A 15,984-nucleotide genomic window follows, 5' to 3' on the forward strand; every position below is an offset into this window, starting at 1 on the left:
AAAACAACTTCAAATTACTTCTAGCTTCAGCCTTGGTGTCTGGTTCTGCCGATCTATCCAGGGCTTTAGATGTTAAAATGTTTACACATTTTCAAAGCTTTTCTCAGCTGCTGTTTGAAATACCGAAGGCAGATTTTTTTGCAGTTATGATGTTATCTTAATTATGTATCTTGAGCTTTGTGATTGCTGGATATTAGAAAACAGACTGACAGACTGGAGGTTCATGTGACTCAGCACAGCCTACAGGGCTACAAGGGAAGAGGACTCGTTACTGCTAGACTCTTAATTTAATTCGAGCTCCAAAGCTCATCTTGATGCTAAATATAAACTACTCATGTCTTTAATGTAGAAATATATTATCTCTTTAAGTGCCGAACTTGAGTTGAAAACAAGCCTGTCTTTTAGGAATTCAACCAATTTTATACCTCAAGATAAATTCATTAATATATGTGTAATGTGTGTATAATGTTTTTGTGGGTGTCAAGTCTGAGACAATGACCCTAACCTGCTCTACAAACTGGTCTGTGGAGCATGAAAGATATATGTAGTGTATGTATGGAGTGCTGAGTTGAAGACATTATTGTGGTGCATTATGGGAAATGTAGGATCCAGCCGTTTTAGGGCTGAAAAAAGATCCCAAAAGGAACTGAACTAAACTTTGTATTTGTCTCTTGCAAGAGGCGCAGAATATCAGCTGCAGGAACTGGAGGAAACCGCTCGGCTGAAGATTGGAGGTCTAAACTTTTCTGAATTGTTGGTCCATGCTGAGCTGAGAGAGACAGCGTGGTCGTCTGGCGTCAGTGGAGTTAAATAAGTTTCAGTCTGAGTGACAGACAGGAGGGGGGGGGGGGGGGGGGGGGGTTGACTCGTGAGTTTTGATTGAGGAGCGTTGACTTCTGTGTCGTGAGGCTGCAGAGCACACCTCAAAACATGATCCTGCTGCAAAGGTGCCTTTTTAAGAGAACTATCCAACACCTTTACTCTAGAAGTCCAGACACCGCTAAAAGTCTGGTGTCTGGGTTTCCCGCTGCGCTGCTGGGTGGACGCAGAGCTGCCGGACACAGGAGCATATCCAGTAAGTGAATAAACTTATATCAAATAGTCAGAGAACCGTCGATTTTGTTTTTTTGTTTGTTTTTTAGTGCCTGATGTACGACTCCTTTAATCCTCCTTGGAAATGACTAAATGACACTCTCCCAGGAGTTAAATGTTGGATTCAGAATTGACCGATAATCATATAAAGAAATCTATAGTTTGATTATTGATATTGATCATTTCTTTTTTTTTTTTTTTTGCTTTACATCATCGGCGCCAATTATAAGAGACCTCACCTCCGAGGCTCAAAGTTTATTTGCTCTAAACTTGAGAAAACAAGTCGCTTGCCAAACTCATGGGGTCATGAACTGGAACTGGGTCAGGCTGACGGAACAAAGAGGTGATGATGATGATGGTGATGATGATGGTGATGATGATGATGATGGAGAAAGACCCCGATCACACACAAGCACAGACGCGATGTGTGTGTGCGGCTCTGTGATTGCTGGATATCAGAAGACACACACACACACACACACACACACACACAGTGAGACGTCATTGGCCCGAGTGCCTCTGACGTCACGCGGCTCACGTGCGCATTTAATTGATCGCGTGCCGTGATTAATATCACTCGTGACCCCCGCGGTGGGCTGTGTGGGGATGATGGTCGACACCAGCTGATCTGCTCTGTCCCGCCAGCTCCTCCGGATGTGAGGGAGCGGACTCTCGTCGCTGTGAAGCCGGATGGAGTCCAGCGGCGTCTTGTGGGACAAATAATCCAGCGGTTTGAGCAGCGGGGCTTCAAGCTGGTCGGCCTGAAGATGCTGCAGGTATTAAAGCCTGCAGTGAATATGTCCGATGGTGTTTATGATATGTGCGACATCTGCTTTGTTCATTGTTTTAAACTGTTGCTGTCTCTATCGTGAAGGTGTCTGAGGATCTCCTGTCCCAGCACTACTGTGAACTGAGGGCAAAGCCCTTCTACCCCAGTCTGCTGCATTACATGACCTCAGGACCTGTGGTTGTGATGGTGAGTCTCCTCTTCTGAGCGCATCATTTCTGTTTCTTTCTTTAATCATTCCTCCTTTTGCATTAGGTTGCAGACATGAAAGTTATGTCTTAGCAAGTGATTTCTACAGCGTAACTCATACTTAGTACCTGCACAGTATTTCAGATGTAAACCTGCTAACAAGTCTTGAATATTTATTTATTTTTTTTGTGTGTTGCATGTGTGTGTGTGTCGGTTTATTTTGGTTCAGGTGTGGGAAGGGCACAATGTGGTTCAGACATCACGTACCATGGTGGGACACACTAACCCAGCTGAGGCCCAGGCCGGCACAGTCCGAGGAGATTTCAGCATTCATGTCAGCAGGTAACTTGCTGTGATTTAAATTCATTAGATCTACCTTAGATTTCAGGATTTAACAAAAATCTAATGAGACTGCCACTTTCCAAATAATGTACCTTGTGAATTTAATGCTTGTGGTTCTTTCTTTCGGTCTTTGAGGTAGAAATAATGATGTGTGGTTGTCATTTAAAGGAATGTGGTCCATGCCAGTGATTCACTGGAAGGGGCTCAAAGGGAGATCCAGCTGTGGTTTCGGGGAAAGGAGCTCCTGAGCTGGGACTGCTGTGACCAGACCAGCACCTGTGAAGTGTGAAGGCAGAGAGTTGAACGCAGTGAGAATCAGTATTACTACCTCTTCTCCTGCTGCTCAAAGGTCTGTCTTTTCAGTCAGTGTGACCAGAGTGTTCAGAAAACAGGGGTGTTCAGCATTCCTACCTTGAAATATACCTCAGTAAGTATACTTACGGTCAAAGATTTTTGTTGAAACAAATGTGACTGAGTCACAGGTCAAAGGTCACTGTGACCTCACAAAACACGGTTTTGGCCTCTTGAATATGATATCTTGAGACTGCCTTAAGGGACTTTCTTCAGATTTGGCACAAACACTCGCTTGGACTGAATAAACTGATTAGATTTTGGTGGTCAAAGGTCAAAGTTCAAGGTCACAGTGACCTCACATTCTTACAAATGCAAATATCAAAAACACCCAGAGGGAATTTCATTACATCTGGCCAAACATTCACTTGAACTCAAGCATGACCTGATTAGAATTTGGTGGTCAAAGGTCAAAGGTCACTGTGACCTCACAATACACATTTTTTGGCATAACTCAAATTCATACACTAATTATGACACAATTTAATTTAAATGTCTACAAGGATAAAATGAAGTGATAACACTTTATGTCCAAATGGCCAAAGGTCAACTTAACTGTGACATCATAATGTTTTGCAAAAACCCTTTGGCTATTATTCAATGCTGTAACTCAGGAAGGGGAGATGGTTGGCGGAGGCATACAACTGCAAGGCGGTAATTCTATATTTTATTATAATTTAACAAATTATATGTAGCAGTGCTGTTTCTAGAAGTATTAAGTGCAACACTTTAAAGAGCAATTTAGTAAGAAAAAAAGTTAATTCTATGCTTGAATTTGTCCTCACATACTTTAAGTGTAATTATTAAACTAGACTAAAAGTTTAATCAAGTCAATGTACAGTATGTAATTGGAATCATTAAGTAATCTTCCTATCTCTGTTTAAAGCCACTGTGGAAACAGAAGAAATTACATAAGAGGGTGAACAGTTTAGAGTAAAGTGTAAAGCAATGTCAGGAATAGTCTGAAATGTGAATAATTCTTCTAATAATAATCACTGTTTACACTCAAATATTTGACCTCAGGTGAACATTGTTGGTGGAAATGTACTGAAGTAATCACTGAAGTAATCTGTTGCCGTGCACCACACAGCTCTGCATGGTGATGATTTACCTCCACCTGTCATATCAACACAGAACCGGTCCTGCTTTCACATTTGTTGACGTACAGCTGAAACAATGACTTTAGCCCTCTATTTTTCCCTATAACAATGATGAAATTACTAATCTGGAATTCGTCACATATTTTATTTTATGTTATTTTGTTGTTTTTTTTTAATTATTATTATTATTATTTTTTTTGAAAGTATAGGTTTTAAAGGAGCCATTTGTAAGTTTTGCTATTGCTACATAGCCAACATTGGCATTACCAGCTGTTTACTTACCAGTCTAGATAAAACATTGCAAGTTCAGCATCAAACTTAATTTCTTTGCTCACTGAGAGCTGTCTCCAGCAGTGGAAAACAACGCCAGTGCCGACTGTTGTTTTGCTCCCATTTCGTCACTTTCTGATACCAAGTCACTGTATCGTCCAGTCTGTCCTGAAGAGGTGGCGCTACTCAGAGGACGTATTCTGACCTTCTGTTTTATAAATGCAACAATAGGTGCAGCTCTTGACAAGACTGGTACATAAACAGCTGTTAATGCTAACGCTGGCTATGTAGCAATAGCAAAACTTACAAATAGCATCTTTAATCATATAAATTGTCTGCTGTGTTCAAGCTGATAACATCCACAGCAATGAATCCCTTATGTTTCTGTGTTGTACGTTATATTATGATGTGAACCACAGCTGAAATCATGATGAAAAATGTAAGATCTGAAAACATTTTAATGTCATAGACAGAGTCAGGACTGAAATTGGATAGTCATATGTATGACATCAGTTTAATGTGTATTTGGTCTAAAACAGCATCTGGCTGCAGCAAGCAACATTGTCTTAATACACATTGAAGTCCAAGCAATAAAAACTCTGAAAATAAAATAAAAATAATAACCGAATCAATCAGGCAACTGACTGTTAAATAGAGACATAAACATTGTTATCATAATGCACATTTTGTGGGTTTTATACTGTAGCTCTGAAAAGCAAGTTTCAGTCCATTGTCATAGTATTTACTTTACAACAATAACACATTAGACTAATCATTATTATGTCATTATGTTTATTGTATGGTATTTGTGTTCATTGTCATGTTTCAGATTTCATCTAAACAAAAGGATGATAGAAATATTTAAATTGTAAAAAATATGTGTATAAATGGAAAAGAATAACTTTAGTCAACTCTGGCGAGGTTTATATAATATTAGTAAGACAGTCTTACTTTTAACACAGCTTGCTTTTCTGATGAATCTGTAGCACAGAAGAGATACAGCAATGATGATGAAAAAATTAAACTCCATCTGCAACATTCCTCTGTGGCCCTAACTGTCTAAGCAACATTACATTTATGTCCATTTATCTTTGATGCCACATCTGTATTAGTGGATATGGAAAGCTCAGTCAGAATACATCACTCTCTGAGTTCAGGCCAATCTTCAGCTTTTGCTTCTCCATCACCGTCTCTAATTCTGTGGCTTTGCGCACGTCCTGCAGAGGACAGAAGATTAGTTTAGAGAGAAATATCAAGGAAATTTGGCATGGACATATGCACTGAAATTGTAGTTCTTTCTTCTTTTTTAACCAAAGTCTGTACAATAAAGGTCAAATTAAAGGCACCATGTATGTGAAATCCCTCTAATGTCAGACCAAGAATGGGAAGGTTAATAACTTTAAAAAAAAAACACCCACTGTAACCATTGATCTATAACGTATCTAGGAGCTATTATGCATTTGGAATTTGCAAATTGAAAGGTAAATAATCTTTACTCAATGTAGGTCAATGACAATGTGCTAAAATTACGAAAGTCTGTGCATAAGCCAAGGCTGAGTAAACAAGTGGCGCAAGACACATGGACCCAAACATAACCACACACACACACACACAAACACACTCACACACAGAGTACATCCAGAGTAACACTGGACAAACCTCGAGAAGAGCCTTCTGCACCATTATCTGGCTGTAAACTCTTGCACCTTCCTCAGGTGACACTGCACGGAGCTCCTCCTTATTCAGGGAAAATAGCTGCGCTCCAGTTAAAATCCCCAGACTCTCAATTGTCCTAACAAAGGAGAAAGGAGCAACAAAATCAGTGTTGGTTTTTGTTCCCCTTTCAAAAAATCACCTATAACAAGAAGAAGAATCCAAAACAAATCTCCCTTTTTAAAGATTCACTTGTGAATTTTCTTGTTGCACTTAATAGTGCCAGCATGTTTCCTAAATGTTCTCCCAGGTGTTTGTGGTCAACTCCAACTCAGCTCAGTTCACGATAAAGCTGCAATATATAAACACCACTGGATCATTTTCATTTAGGAAATCCTTAGTCATACAAATGCATAAATGTGACTGATATTAGTAGACAACCTGTGTTGGACATGTTGGAAGTGATATTCCATAAACTACACAACCTCGAGAACAGGATGTGTGGCTATAAATGAACCAATAGGTTCTACAAACTAGTCTTGTGCTGAATCAGATTTGAGCTGGAGTCATCTCCAGCAGTGGACACTCACTGTGGATTGAAGCCCTTGGCGGTGAGCCAGGCCTCCACCTCAGCAGATGGTGAGTGATAGTTCAGGGGAGTGGAAGTGTCAGCTGTGCGGGGAACCACCAGTGGACGGACTGAGTCTCTTTTCTCAGCTAGCCGCTGGAGAAGCTCATCATTCATTATCAGGACTGCACAAAACACACACGACTTCATTTGCATACACATGCAGACCAGCACAGTGTCATACACGGCCTCTTATCAAAGCATCGCATTTCTAAAGTTGACAGTTCAACATCAGTGCTCAACCTAATAATTTGTTTTATAAATGTTCCACAAATGTTTTTTTGTTTTTTTTAGCGTCATGGTAATTTTAATAATAAAATACACAGTGGTCTGATTTCCCTGTATTTTTCTGTGATATAATAAGAATGGTGCTTACACCTCACAATAATATAATCAACCTTTTGTAAAGTGACAAAAAAAAAAGCTGATGTGTGTTACTGGATAATTTTAACCAAATGACTAGATGTTTTTGATACAGCAGTTTTGTTATTTAGATTGCCTTGAAGACATCGGTGTATCATGCTATACAGGAAATGGAGATCCTGGCAAAGACAGCATGGCGCTGAGCCTGTTTCTCTTAGACACTAATGCAAAAAAGGCTAAAAGGAGCATCTTTAAATAGCTTTCTGTCCACTCGAGACAGGACCATAGTAGCACTCAAGTGAGAGATGAGAAACAGAGCTATTCCATTGTTCATACCCCAAAGTGTTAATAATAATTAAAGGGAATATTATATAACATTTATGTGCTGATTCTCCAACTTCTTTAAACTATGTGGGCGTTGACTTGGCTTTGTTCATTTGCCACATTTCTGGTCGCAGATTCCGAGAAGTCACGGAAAAGACGTTCCTGGGATCCAGTATGTTTGTGAATTCATTTGATAAACAAGCCTTTGTTATGTTTGTGCACATGATGTCTGTTACCTCGGTCACCATCTCCCCCTGTTGTTGTAGATGGCAAAACCATGCTCTGAGGTCGCAGCGGTGGGCTTGTAGCAGTAGGACTCGTCCCAACCGAGCTTGATGGAGCATATGAGAAGTACTTTGTAGGAGGGGTAAGAGGGGTCCTCTGTGGTGGGAAAATGCGACTGAATTAGAAACTGATTAAACTAAACCAAAAGCCACAGCATCTGCAGTGTTTGAGGGACTGACACACGCAACAAGAAAAACTCTGTGTGCAGTTGTACCTTTGACTCTCTGCGTACCACTGGGCTGGCCCTCCCAGTGTTATTCAGAGCAGAGAGAGGCTCCAGGATGTTAAAGGGAACAAATCCTATCTGGTCGAAGCGATTCCGACACTTCCACCATCGCTTTGATGACTCAATTACCTGAGGAAAGATGCCTCACAAATCAGATGCACTTTGTGACATATCCCATGAATATATACTGAAACAATGCTTTTGTTTGTACCCTAATTTTTCATTAGTTGAAATAAAAGATCTAAGATTTTTCTATACACACAAAGGGGTTATCTCTCTTAAATTTTGTTCATAAATGCATTTACATCTGTGTTCGCTGCTGCTTCTTTGCCAAGATCAGCCATCCACCTGACAGGTGTGGCATTATCAAGTTGCTGATTACACAGCATGATTATTGCACAGGTGTGCCTTGGGCTGGTCACAATAAAAGGCCACTCTAAAATGTGCAGTTTTATCGCACAACACAATGCCACAGATGTCACGTGCAGTTGACATACTGAATGTCCACCAGAGCTGTTGCCCATGACATGAATGGTCATTTCACTACCATAAAGTGTCTCTAATGTTGTTTCTGAGAATTTGGCCTCACAACGGCATACCACATATAACCATACCAGCCCAGGACCTCCACATCTGGGTCCGGGTGGAAAGCTGATGCAACAGTTGATTTGCGCAGTCAAAGAATTTCTACTCAAATTGTCAGGAAGTGTCTCTTGATATGCCATGATGATGATCTTCGCAGGAGAAGTGCTCGCTAACATGGATTTAAATACATTTGTCAGCATGTGAGAGAAAGAAGGCTTTTGTGTGCTTAGAAAAAAGTCTTAGATTTCAACAAATGACAAATGGGATCCAAAAAAAAAAGCGTTGCATTTATATTTTTCTGCAGTGTATCTACTTTTACAGGTGGGCTGCCACCTATAATTCTAATTGCAGGTGTTTACCTCCAGTGTTTCTCCTTGTAGCACAGAGAGTTCACTGCTGTTTCTAGCCACAAAGTCATAACTGCAGCAGTAAAGTCTCTCACCTTCTGGTGGGAGCCCATTTCCATCTCTGAAATGAAAATATCATTTAAAAGATGTGCAACATGGAAAACAAATGTAACCAATTTAACAAAGTGGAGTCAGATATCATTAATCACTAATTTCTGATGAGAGATGTGAAAATCATGTTACTAGGCAATATACTGTTAATTATATCCATTAGGGATTAGACTGGCGTTGTCACTGCTGCTATAAAACATAATTATACCTTGGTCTATATCACTTTTTTTCAGTGTCTATAGACTTACACTTCCTCTGTGCCTTCTTCAGCTGTCTCTGTTGTTTGTTGAGCTTGATCCTGTAGCGTTTGTGCCTCCCTACTTTCCCTGAGAGCATCCTGTTTGTGCTGCAGCTCGATGGGATCTTGCAAAGACTGGCCAGATGAGTCGTAGGCTGGAGGCTGCCATCCATCCAGAAAGACAGGTGAATATGGAGGAACAGACACATTAAGGTGTGAACTGTGAATAAGAGCAAAAGAGGGTTTTGTTAGATCAACATGACGCACTATCAAACCAAGATTTACACACATGTTCACATAAACACACAGACCAGGGTGAAGTCCAGTTGGGCCCTAATGAAGTCCAGAGTTCCTTTTCCTCTTCAGTCAGATGCTCCTGGAGCAGTGAAACTGCCCCGCTGGTCATAGCAGGACTAACCACTGACATGCCTAAACCTGGACCTCCAGTGGTTTTCACTATCTGTGAAAGAGAGGGTCACTATAGTCAGTGTCACACAAAGAAACAGCACTGAATGAAACATTAGAAAGACTCACCAGTCTCAGAGGCACAAAGATATGATGCAGCAGGTCTGGAGCGTCAGGCTGTGAGATGGATGACTTGAGGCGGTCCTGAAGAAACCCACAAATAGAGTCATTTAGATTTTTAATTTCCAATGGTTTCATCAAAACTTACTAGCAATCTTTCAGTGCTTAATTATATGACTAGTCTGATCTCACCAGCAGACTGAGGGAGTACTTGATTTTCTGAAAGAGGTCCACAAAGTCTTCCTCTGATGGAGGGCAAGCTTTCATGGTCAACAAATCATCTGCACACACAAGAGTACAATCACAGCTAGAACTAAAACAGTTGTTGTCGTCACATGCATTGATTCTTCAAACTTCATATACTTCAGTGTCAGTATCATGTGAAAGTGTTTTTGAATTCTAATAATCAAGTTAAAAAGCAAGATTTTCCAAACAAAGTCAAAGATTAATAGAAAATAGTATAAATAGGAAAGACTACTAGAAACACTACACTACTGACAATGACTCAGTGACTATAGGTGTGGAAGGCTTCTTATAGCTTGTTCCAACAAGCGATCACCTACAAAACAAAGCCAGTGTCAATGACTAATAATAGTCTCATGTCCTATTTCATTATTAATGCATTCATACCTTCATTGCCTTTAGTTTTATCAAGGGTCACACCTATCCCAGCATACACTTGCCAGAAACCTGGGTGATGTTGCCAGGCCAACACAGGGCAAACACGGATAGACACAAACAAACCCTACCAGTATGTCCAGTGATGAGGACTCATGAGTCCAAAGTGAAAATATCAAGGCTGGAAATCAAACCTTGTTGCTGTTGTCGCTTTTAATCTTACAGTACAACAAAAAATACCCTTCATTTATTCAGAGAGGCAGACTAGTCATTGATAAAGTCTGGTATGGATACTTTTACCTTTTTAATACCACTGGGTGGCCACATATTTGAAATATAACTTCACCCAAGCTTCTGCCACTTCTTTGTCATGTTTCTTGATGAGTTTTCTTAATTACCTTTTTCTGGCAACCTGCCTGTTGACCTGCTTCCAGCATGCAAATAGTGTGCAAATGTTCAGCCTGTGTCTACAGTTTCCTACTTCTACTCTTCTGCAACCTACTTTCTTTGGCCCACCCTTGTGAAACTATGGGGACACAGTAGTTAGTCGATGGGATGGTACCTCTCCACTCACCTCCTTGGTCTGCCTTCTTGCTCTTCCTGCTACTCTTCTTCTTCCTTTGGTTCAGAATACTCTGAGCCTCAGCTGTCTGCTGCAACCGCCCCATGAATCGCTCCACATCGTCGAAACAGTGGTTCAGAATCTCCTGATGAAGACGTATACTCTATGTTTTAGCCATCTGTGCAACTTACAGAAATTATTTTAATAATGTAGTCATACATAATACTGATCATTAAATTATCTATGTTAGCTGATACTAACAAGAAAGGTAACTATTTATGCAGTCAGTATGTAAATGATTGCAATAGCTCTAAGTTAACGTTACATTTGTAATGTTTATAATGTTCAATATTTGTAAGTATTTATTTATTTACAAGCTTCTAAGGTGTTTCTTTTTTTGTCCAATAGAGGAACACCACATCCACATGGCCACATTGGCTTCAAGAGGAAGCCCCTGCATTATACTCAGAGCTAAATAAAATCCCTTCCTTCATATCTTCCAGCATTGATACCTTTTTCCAAACAGCATTAAGTTTAAAAACAAAACAATATAGTCCCCATTGTCTCTCTCCAAATCCAGAGAGCCAGTCTTGTTCTGGTGCTTTTCTTACATTGGCTATTTACAGGTATTAACAGGAAACCACTAAGAATCTTTGCTTGTGGTTGCTTGTAATATTACTAATCATATAGTCTGAAACAATATATTAAGTCTTTAAAGTATAAACAAACATCCCGTAGCCTACATTTCTTTCATATTTTGATGTGAGGTCTCCTCTTTCCCTCAGTAAATTTACAGACATTAAATCATATGTTGGCTACACCTCTTCCACTGAGCATGCCTCAAAACTTCATATTATCAGTATGCTCAAGCTGTTATTTTTTTTCCTATTTGATTTACACACAAATGCAAATATTACGTTCTTTTTAATTTTTTTCTCAAAATAAGAGACAGATTCTTCACTATCATGTCACCATCACTGCTCTTATGTCTTCCCTCATGTACAGACAATAGTTTCACTCTTGATTTAGGTGACTCACAGAAACTTTGTGGGTCTACATACTTTTGTTCTTTGGATAGGTTGCCTTCTCCTTTGATTTCAAGATAAACCCATTGGCCCACATAACTCCATACACATAGACAGAAGAATATCTAAGTTATTTATGCAAGCACATACCACTTCTCTCTCTGCGTCCAATGGAGATGTATGATTTGAGTTGGCGTCATTCTCTGAGCAGAGGAAGAACAAAGCCATTAAAGCAAACTTGAACATATATATATATATATATATATATAAATCCACTGTAGTAGGTTGGTTGTAAGCAGCATGATAGTGTGCAGAGGATGAAAATACATCTACAGTACATGCTCACATATACACATACATATTGGCCAGATAAGTATACCTTTGACAGAATCTGTGCGGATGGGCAGGCCACCGGGAGGCGGCTGCTCTCCTGGAGCTATCATGACACGGACACCTGAAGGCTTTCTAGGGACCACCGGAGGAGGTGGTGCAGACATCTGTTGTGTGTGATTGCAAACATGGAAAATCAACCATATACTGTTAAACAATAAGGAATAATATTTATGTTTTCCTTCATATAAACTTTTGTCCGAGTTTTCTGACACCTAATTTCTTGTTCCTTGGGATCATCTGTATATATCATCTATATATGAATTCATGAAATCATATGAAATGACTTGACAAACTTTACTTGACTGAATAAAACACACTTATCTCGATCTCATCTAAATCTCAATAGAAATTGATGAATGAGAGCTCAATAGTGACACATTCCACAGGCTGGTTGTAGGAATGCTGAGTATTCTGTGCGCACTTGCAAGTCTGCGTGCATTTAAGTGACAGATGCACACGACAGGAAAAACCACTGTCACCAGGTGCATGGTATGCAGATGACACAACCACCAAAACTTGATAGACAAACAGTTTGAGCTGCGTATAGAAGTTTGTGCTATGCAAACACATTATAGCCCTTTTCCTCATCTTCCTGCCGCTCTTCTGCCTGTAATTTCTTCTCTTCCAACATGTTGATGAAGCAGTGAGTACTGCACAAACTTTTTTACAAACATCCTTATAAAAGGCACAGCTAAAAGGCTATCATGCAATTACAAATGATTAAATGTTCTAATGTGTCAGGATGAAGTAACACTACGTCTCCACATATTACTGACACAAAGCAGCTGTCTGTCATATGACAGGTGCACCTGCCTCTCTCTCTATTTCTCTGACTTACACACACACACAGTTTACACAAAGTTAACACCTGAAATCTACATTCATCACTGTACCTTTTAGTGTGGTTTGAGTGTTTAAATCCAAGGCACAGAAACCAATCCCCGTGTTGAGCCGTATGTGCACTGAGCTTAGCTGTTTACATGAGCACGTCCCACCTTCTACAGATATGCACAAACGGGAAAAACGAGTCTGGCTTTCGTTTCGCACTTAATCTGTGTTGCTTTCACTCCTCTGCCTCTCTTGCACACACACTCTCTCTCTCTCTTTCGGTCTCTCTCAACCTCCCATTCTTCTCTCTGCATCTCTGTGAGTCTCTCCTTCCTTATGACAGGCATTTCTACCAGCCACTGCCTATGGCTTGTGCCAAAGGGCTAACGTGATCTGAAACACATACCATTCCAGAAATGTAATGCAGTCTTGCTCAAGCTCTCCAGCTCCACAAATTCAATAACGTCAAGTTTAGTGTTAGAGAAAGAGGGAAAAAAAGGTGAATTACTGTTCAAATTACAAACAAAAAACAATAAAAAGAAATGAAACAATTAGATGCAATTCATTCAAGTTGGACTAACAAAATTGATTTGAACGTTCCTTCCTATAAGGACTTCTCTTTGGGACCATACCACCACCTGCCAATCATATTCAATAATAAGATCATTTCATAATAAACTTTTTCTTCTTTTCTTGTAGCTGTCATTAAACATGCTCTCATTGGTTAAAGGAAACCAGATGAAATCCTTTATCTGCGTAACATTTAATTAGATTTTTCTCAGGTCAAAGCAAATAACTAAGCAAATAGATTTAATCAACGGTATGATTTATCAAGATTATAAAATCTGGTCATAATCAGATAGGAAAATGCAAAGTCAGGGTGCAGCGGTAGCTTTTTAAATACTTCAATAAAAAGCAAATATTGATTGAGTAATAGTGAGAATGTTTGCAACAACAGCCTGTTAAAATGATATGAGAGAAGGTGTGGAAAAGGATGTAGGGGAAACATTTGATATCTGGTTCCTGATATAGAGCAGTTTACTCCAGAAATGTCACACTGCCAGCTTGTGCAATCTTCAGCAGTAGGCTACGACAGATGGATTTGGAATTCATTAGCAAACACAAAGAAAACAGATAATAGCAGATGTGTCTGTTCTTACAGAAAAGAGCTCTGTCAAGGATCCCAATCACATTTGAATTTTCTTTCAAATGAATATCCACTCTCTGAATCAGTGCACCTTTATCATAATGATGTTTAAGGCTAATAGTGATGGTGTTTAACCAGAATTCTGACACAGGAGAAAAAGGTCCTCAGATGTTTCTGAACAAAGTGTAATTCCATGTTGATTCAGTACAGAACATTTATGTTAAAATGATGTCTTCATTAGGATTTTAGCTACTTGCAGCCTTCACGCCGCTGTAGGTAAGGCACTCCCTTACAGCAGGTAGGTCATGGCACTGGTGAAAACCGAGCTGTTGGTGAACAGTGACACCAGCTGGTTATTACAGGTTAGACTTCATCTGTCCCTGCAGCTCTCCTCACGTTTGACTCGATTGTAGCAGACCAAATTTTAAATAGATGCTGTTCATATACATGAGAAACACCTGAGCCTCTGGCTGCCACACACTTTTGGGTCAGCTGCTCTGCTGCTTAGATGATCCAGTGGGTGTTGATTGTAGAACAGGAGTATACATGGACAGACACTTCTCTCTGCTGCTGCCTTTACTTGGTACTGAATTGAAGCCTGATGCAAAAAGGTTCTTGGCCAAATGAGGCAAGTAGTTTTCCCACATTGAAATTAATCTAGTAGTTTTGCATTTACTACCGTTGACGCAATGCAGGTGATGCTGAGCTCCAGTGGGTCTCATTTCAGCCGAAGAGCAGTTGATCTCCATAATTAGCTTGGGATTTACTGTACTGTTCTCAGCAATGTATTCGTTTCCGGTGTTTGACTTACAGAAAGGACACTTAAGATCCACATCCCAATAGGAAGGGTGAAGGCTGCTCCGGTGACATACATGAAAGGAAACGGGGGACTTTTGGTGCAAAATTTGCAAAATGTGTGAAATCTAGATGCGAAACACGCAACAGGGAGCTCATGTTACTGATTCATCTTGGTTATCTCTAAGTGTCCAGAGTGTTGTGTGAATTTCTGAATATGATCAGAAATTTCCTCTGTCACTTTAAATGCTCTTGAATGGTGATTGGGAAAACTCTGGTGTGCAGCAGGAAGCAGGAGACATAAGCTTAAATACGCACAAACAGTGGCCCCCTGAATCCATGTATTTGTGTGAATTGCGGCAGATATTTAGCTTCATTTTTGACGCATTCTTTCCACTAGAGGGAGAAGGGACTTTCCTAAGTTTGAGCCCGACAGGTGGCTGAGACAGTGAATTTACTACTAACTGGTATTGCTCAATTGTGTGGTAACAGCAGTCTGATTTTAATGCTATTATCATGCACCGATTTATTTACCTCCAGGATTCTTTCCTGAGCCAGTAGACTTTTTTTTTTTGCAGTATAATGTTTTTTTCAATGCCAAGTCATTGAAATAAATACAACTGTCAAAACTGCAGCAACAAGTGCAATGACAGACTACTCTCTCTCTCTCTCTCTCTCTCTCTCTCTCTCTCTCTGCTTGTATTTACCTTATATACAGCTCCACTGCTTGCTGTCCACACCCCGGAGCAATAAACATCACGGACAGCTGCCAGTTGCACATTGGTAATTGTCTTGTCGGGGACTTGCAATAGTTACGTCCCTACATGCAGATATTTTGATTTTAATTTAGTGTTGTATAGTAACAATATTCACGTTCATCGTGGGCACAAAAGACCGATCTTTCTCCTTTTTTTTTTTTTTTTTTAGATTCTTCCTTCAGTTTTTCAGGGTGACTCTCTCAGGATCTGTTACCGACATGTTGAAATACGACATGATGTCTCCACACAGCTTCTCTACATCACAAGACATTTGACAGCTACTTTGCAGATCTCGATTTTACATATAAACGACATAAGCAAAATAAAATCAAATATAGTGAGACAGCAACAACATTAAACTGCTGTGTGGAACCACAAAGGGTGAAGAGTGTTTTTTATTTCCCATACTTGAGTAACGCATCATTAAAAAAAAAAAAAAAAT

General features: G+C 39.8%; 2 protein-coding genes across 3 annotated transcripts; one reads left to right on the forward strand and one right to left on the reverse strand.

Annotated features, from left to right (window-relative positions):
• The first annotated feature begins 869 nt into the window (after positions 1-869).
• nme4 (NME/NM23 nucleoside diphosphate kinase 4) lies at positions 870-5,169 on the forward strand. Its single transcript, XM_071474006.1, has 5 exons — positions 870-1,075; positions 1,738-1,868; positions 1,967-2,068; positions 2,298-2,410; positions 2,579-5,169. Exons 1-5 carry the CDS (start codon positions 931-933, stop codon positions 2,697-2,699), a joined length of 612 nt encoding a protein of 203 aa, XP_071330107.1. The 5' UTR covers positions 870-930; the 3' UTR covers positions 2,700-5,169.
• Positions 4,572-13,384, reverse strand: eps8l1a (EPS8 signaling adaptor L1a). Of its 2 annotated transcripts, none has more exons than XM_071474002.1 (14): positions 12,908-13,029; positions 12,001-12,118; positions 11,772-11,824; positions 10,609-10,741; positions 9,609-9,697; positions 9,426-9,500; positions 9,203-9,351; positions 8,902-9,111; positions 8,555-8,663; positions 7,599-7,739; positions 7,336-7,480; positions 6,375-6,537; positions 5,791-5,923; positions 4,572-5,348 (listed from the first exon to the last, which is right to left on the reverse strand). In XM_071474002.1, the coding sequence occupies exons 2-14, from the start codon at positions 12,116-12,118 to the stop codon at positions 5,262-5,264; spliced, it is 1,605 nt and encodes a 534-aa protein (XP_071330103.1). In that variant the 5' UTR covers positions 12,908-13,029; the 3' UTR covers positions 4,572-5,261. The 2 variants fall into 2 exon arrangements, with proteins under 2 accessions (XP_071330103.1, XP_071330102.1); XM_071474001.1 differs by lacking the exon at positions 12,908-13,029 and adding an exon at positions 13,249-13,384 and having other exon boundaries at positions 5,211-5,348.
• Positions 13,385-15,984: the final 2,600 nt, after the last annotated feature.

Source organism: Trachinotus anak, unplaced genomic scaffold, assembly GCF_046630095.1.
Source record: "Trachinotus anak isolate AG129_WGS33_773 ecotype Australia unplaced genomic scaffold, CSIRO_AGI_Tana_v1 ptg000003l, whole genome shotgun sequence".
NCBI lineage: Eukaryota > Metazoa > Chordata > Actinopteri > Carangiformes > Carangidae > Trachinotus > Trachinotus anak.

Excerpts from the sequence above, each read along its gene's own strand:
- eps8l1a (XM_071474001.1), bottom strand. Across the intron at positions 9,352-9,425 it reads TCTTTGTGCCTCTGAGACTG|ATAGTGAAAACCACTGGAGG; the intron begins GTGAGTCTTTCT and ends TCTCTTTCACAG. Across the intron at positions 5,924-6,374 it reads GCCAAGGGCTTCAATCCACA|GACAATTGAGAGTCTGGGGA; the intron begins GTGAGTGTCCAC and ends CTCCTTTGTTAG.
- nme4 (XM_071474006.1), top strand. The coding sequence starts at position 931 with ATGATCCTGCTGCAAAGGTGCCTTTTTAAGAGAACTATCCAACACCTT. Across the intron at positions 1,869-1,966 it reads TCGGCCTGAAGATGCTGCAG|GTGTCTGAGGATCTCCTGTC; the intron begins GTATTAAAGCCT and ends TCTATCGTGAAG. Across the intron at positions 2,069-2,297 it reads CAGGACCTGTGGTTGTGATG|GTGTGGGAAGGGCACAATGT; the intron begins GTGAGTCTCCTC and ends ATTTTGGTTCAG.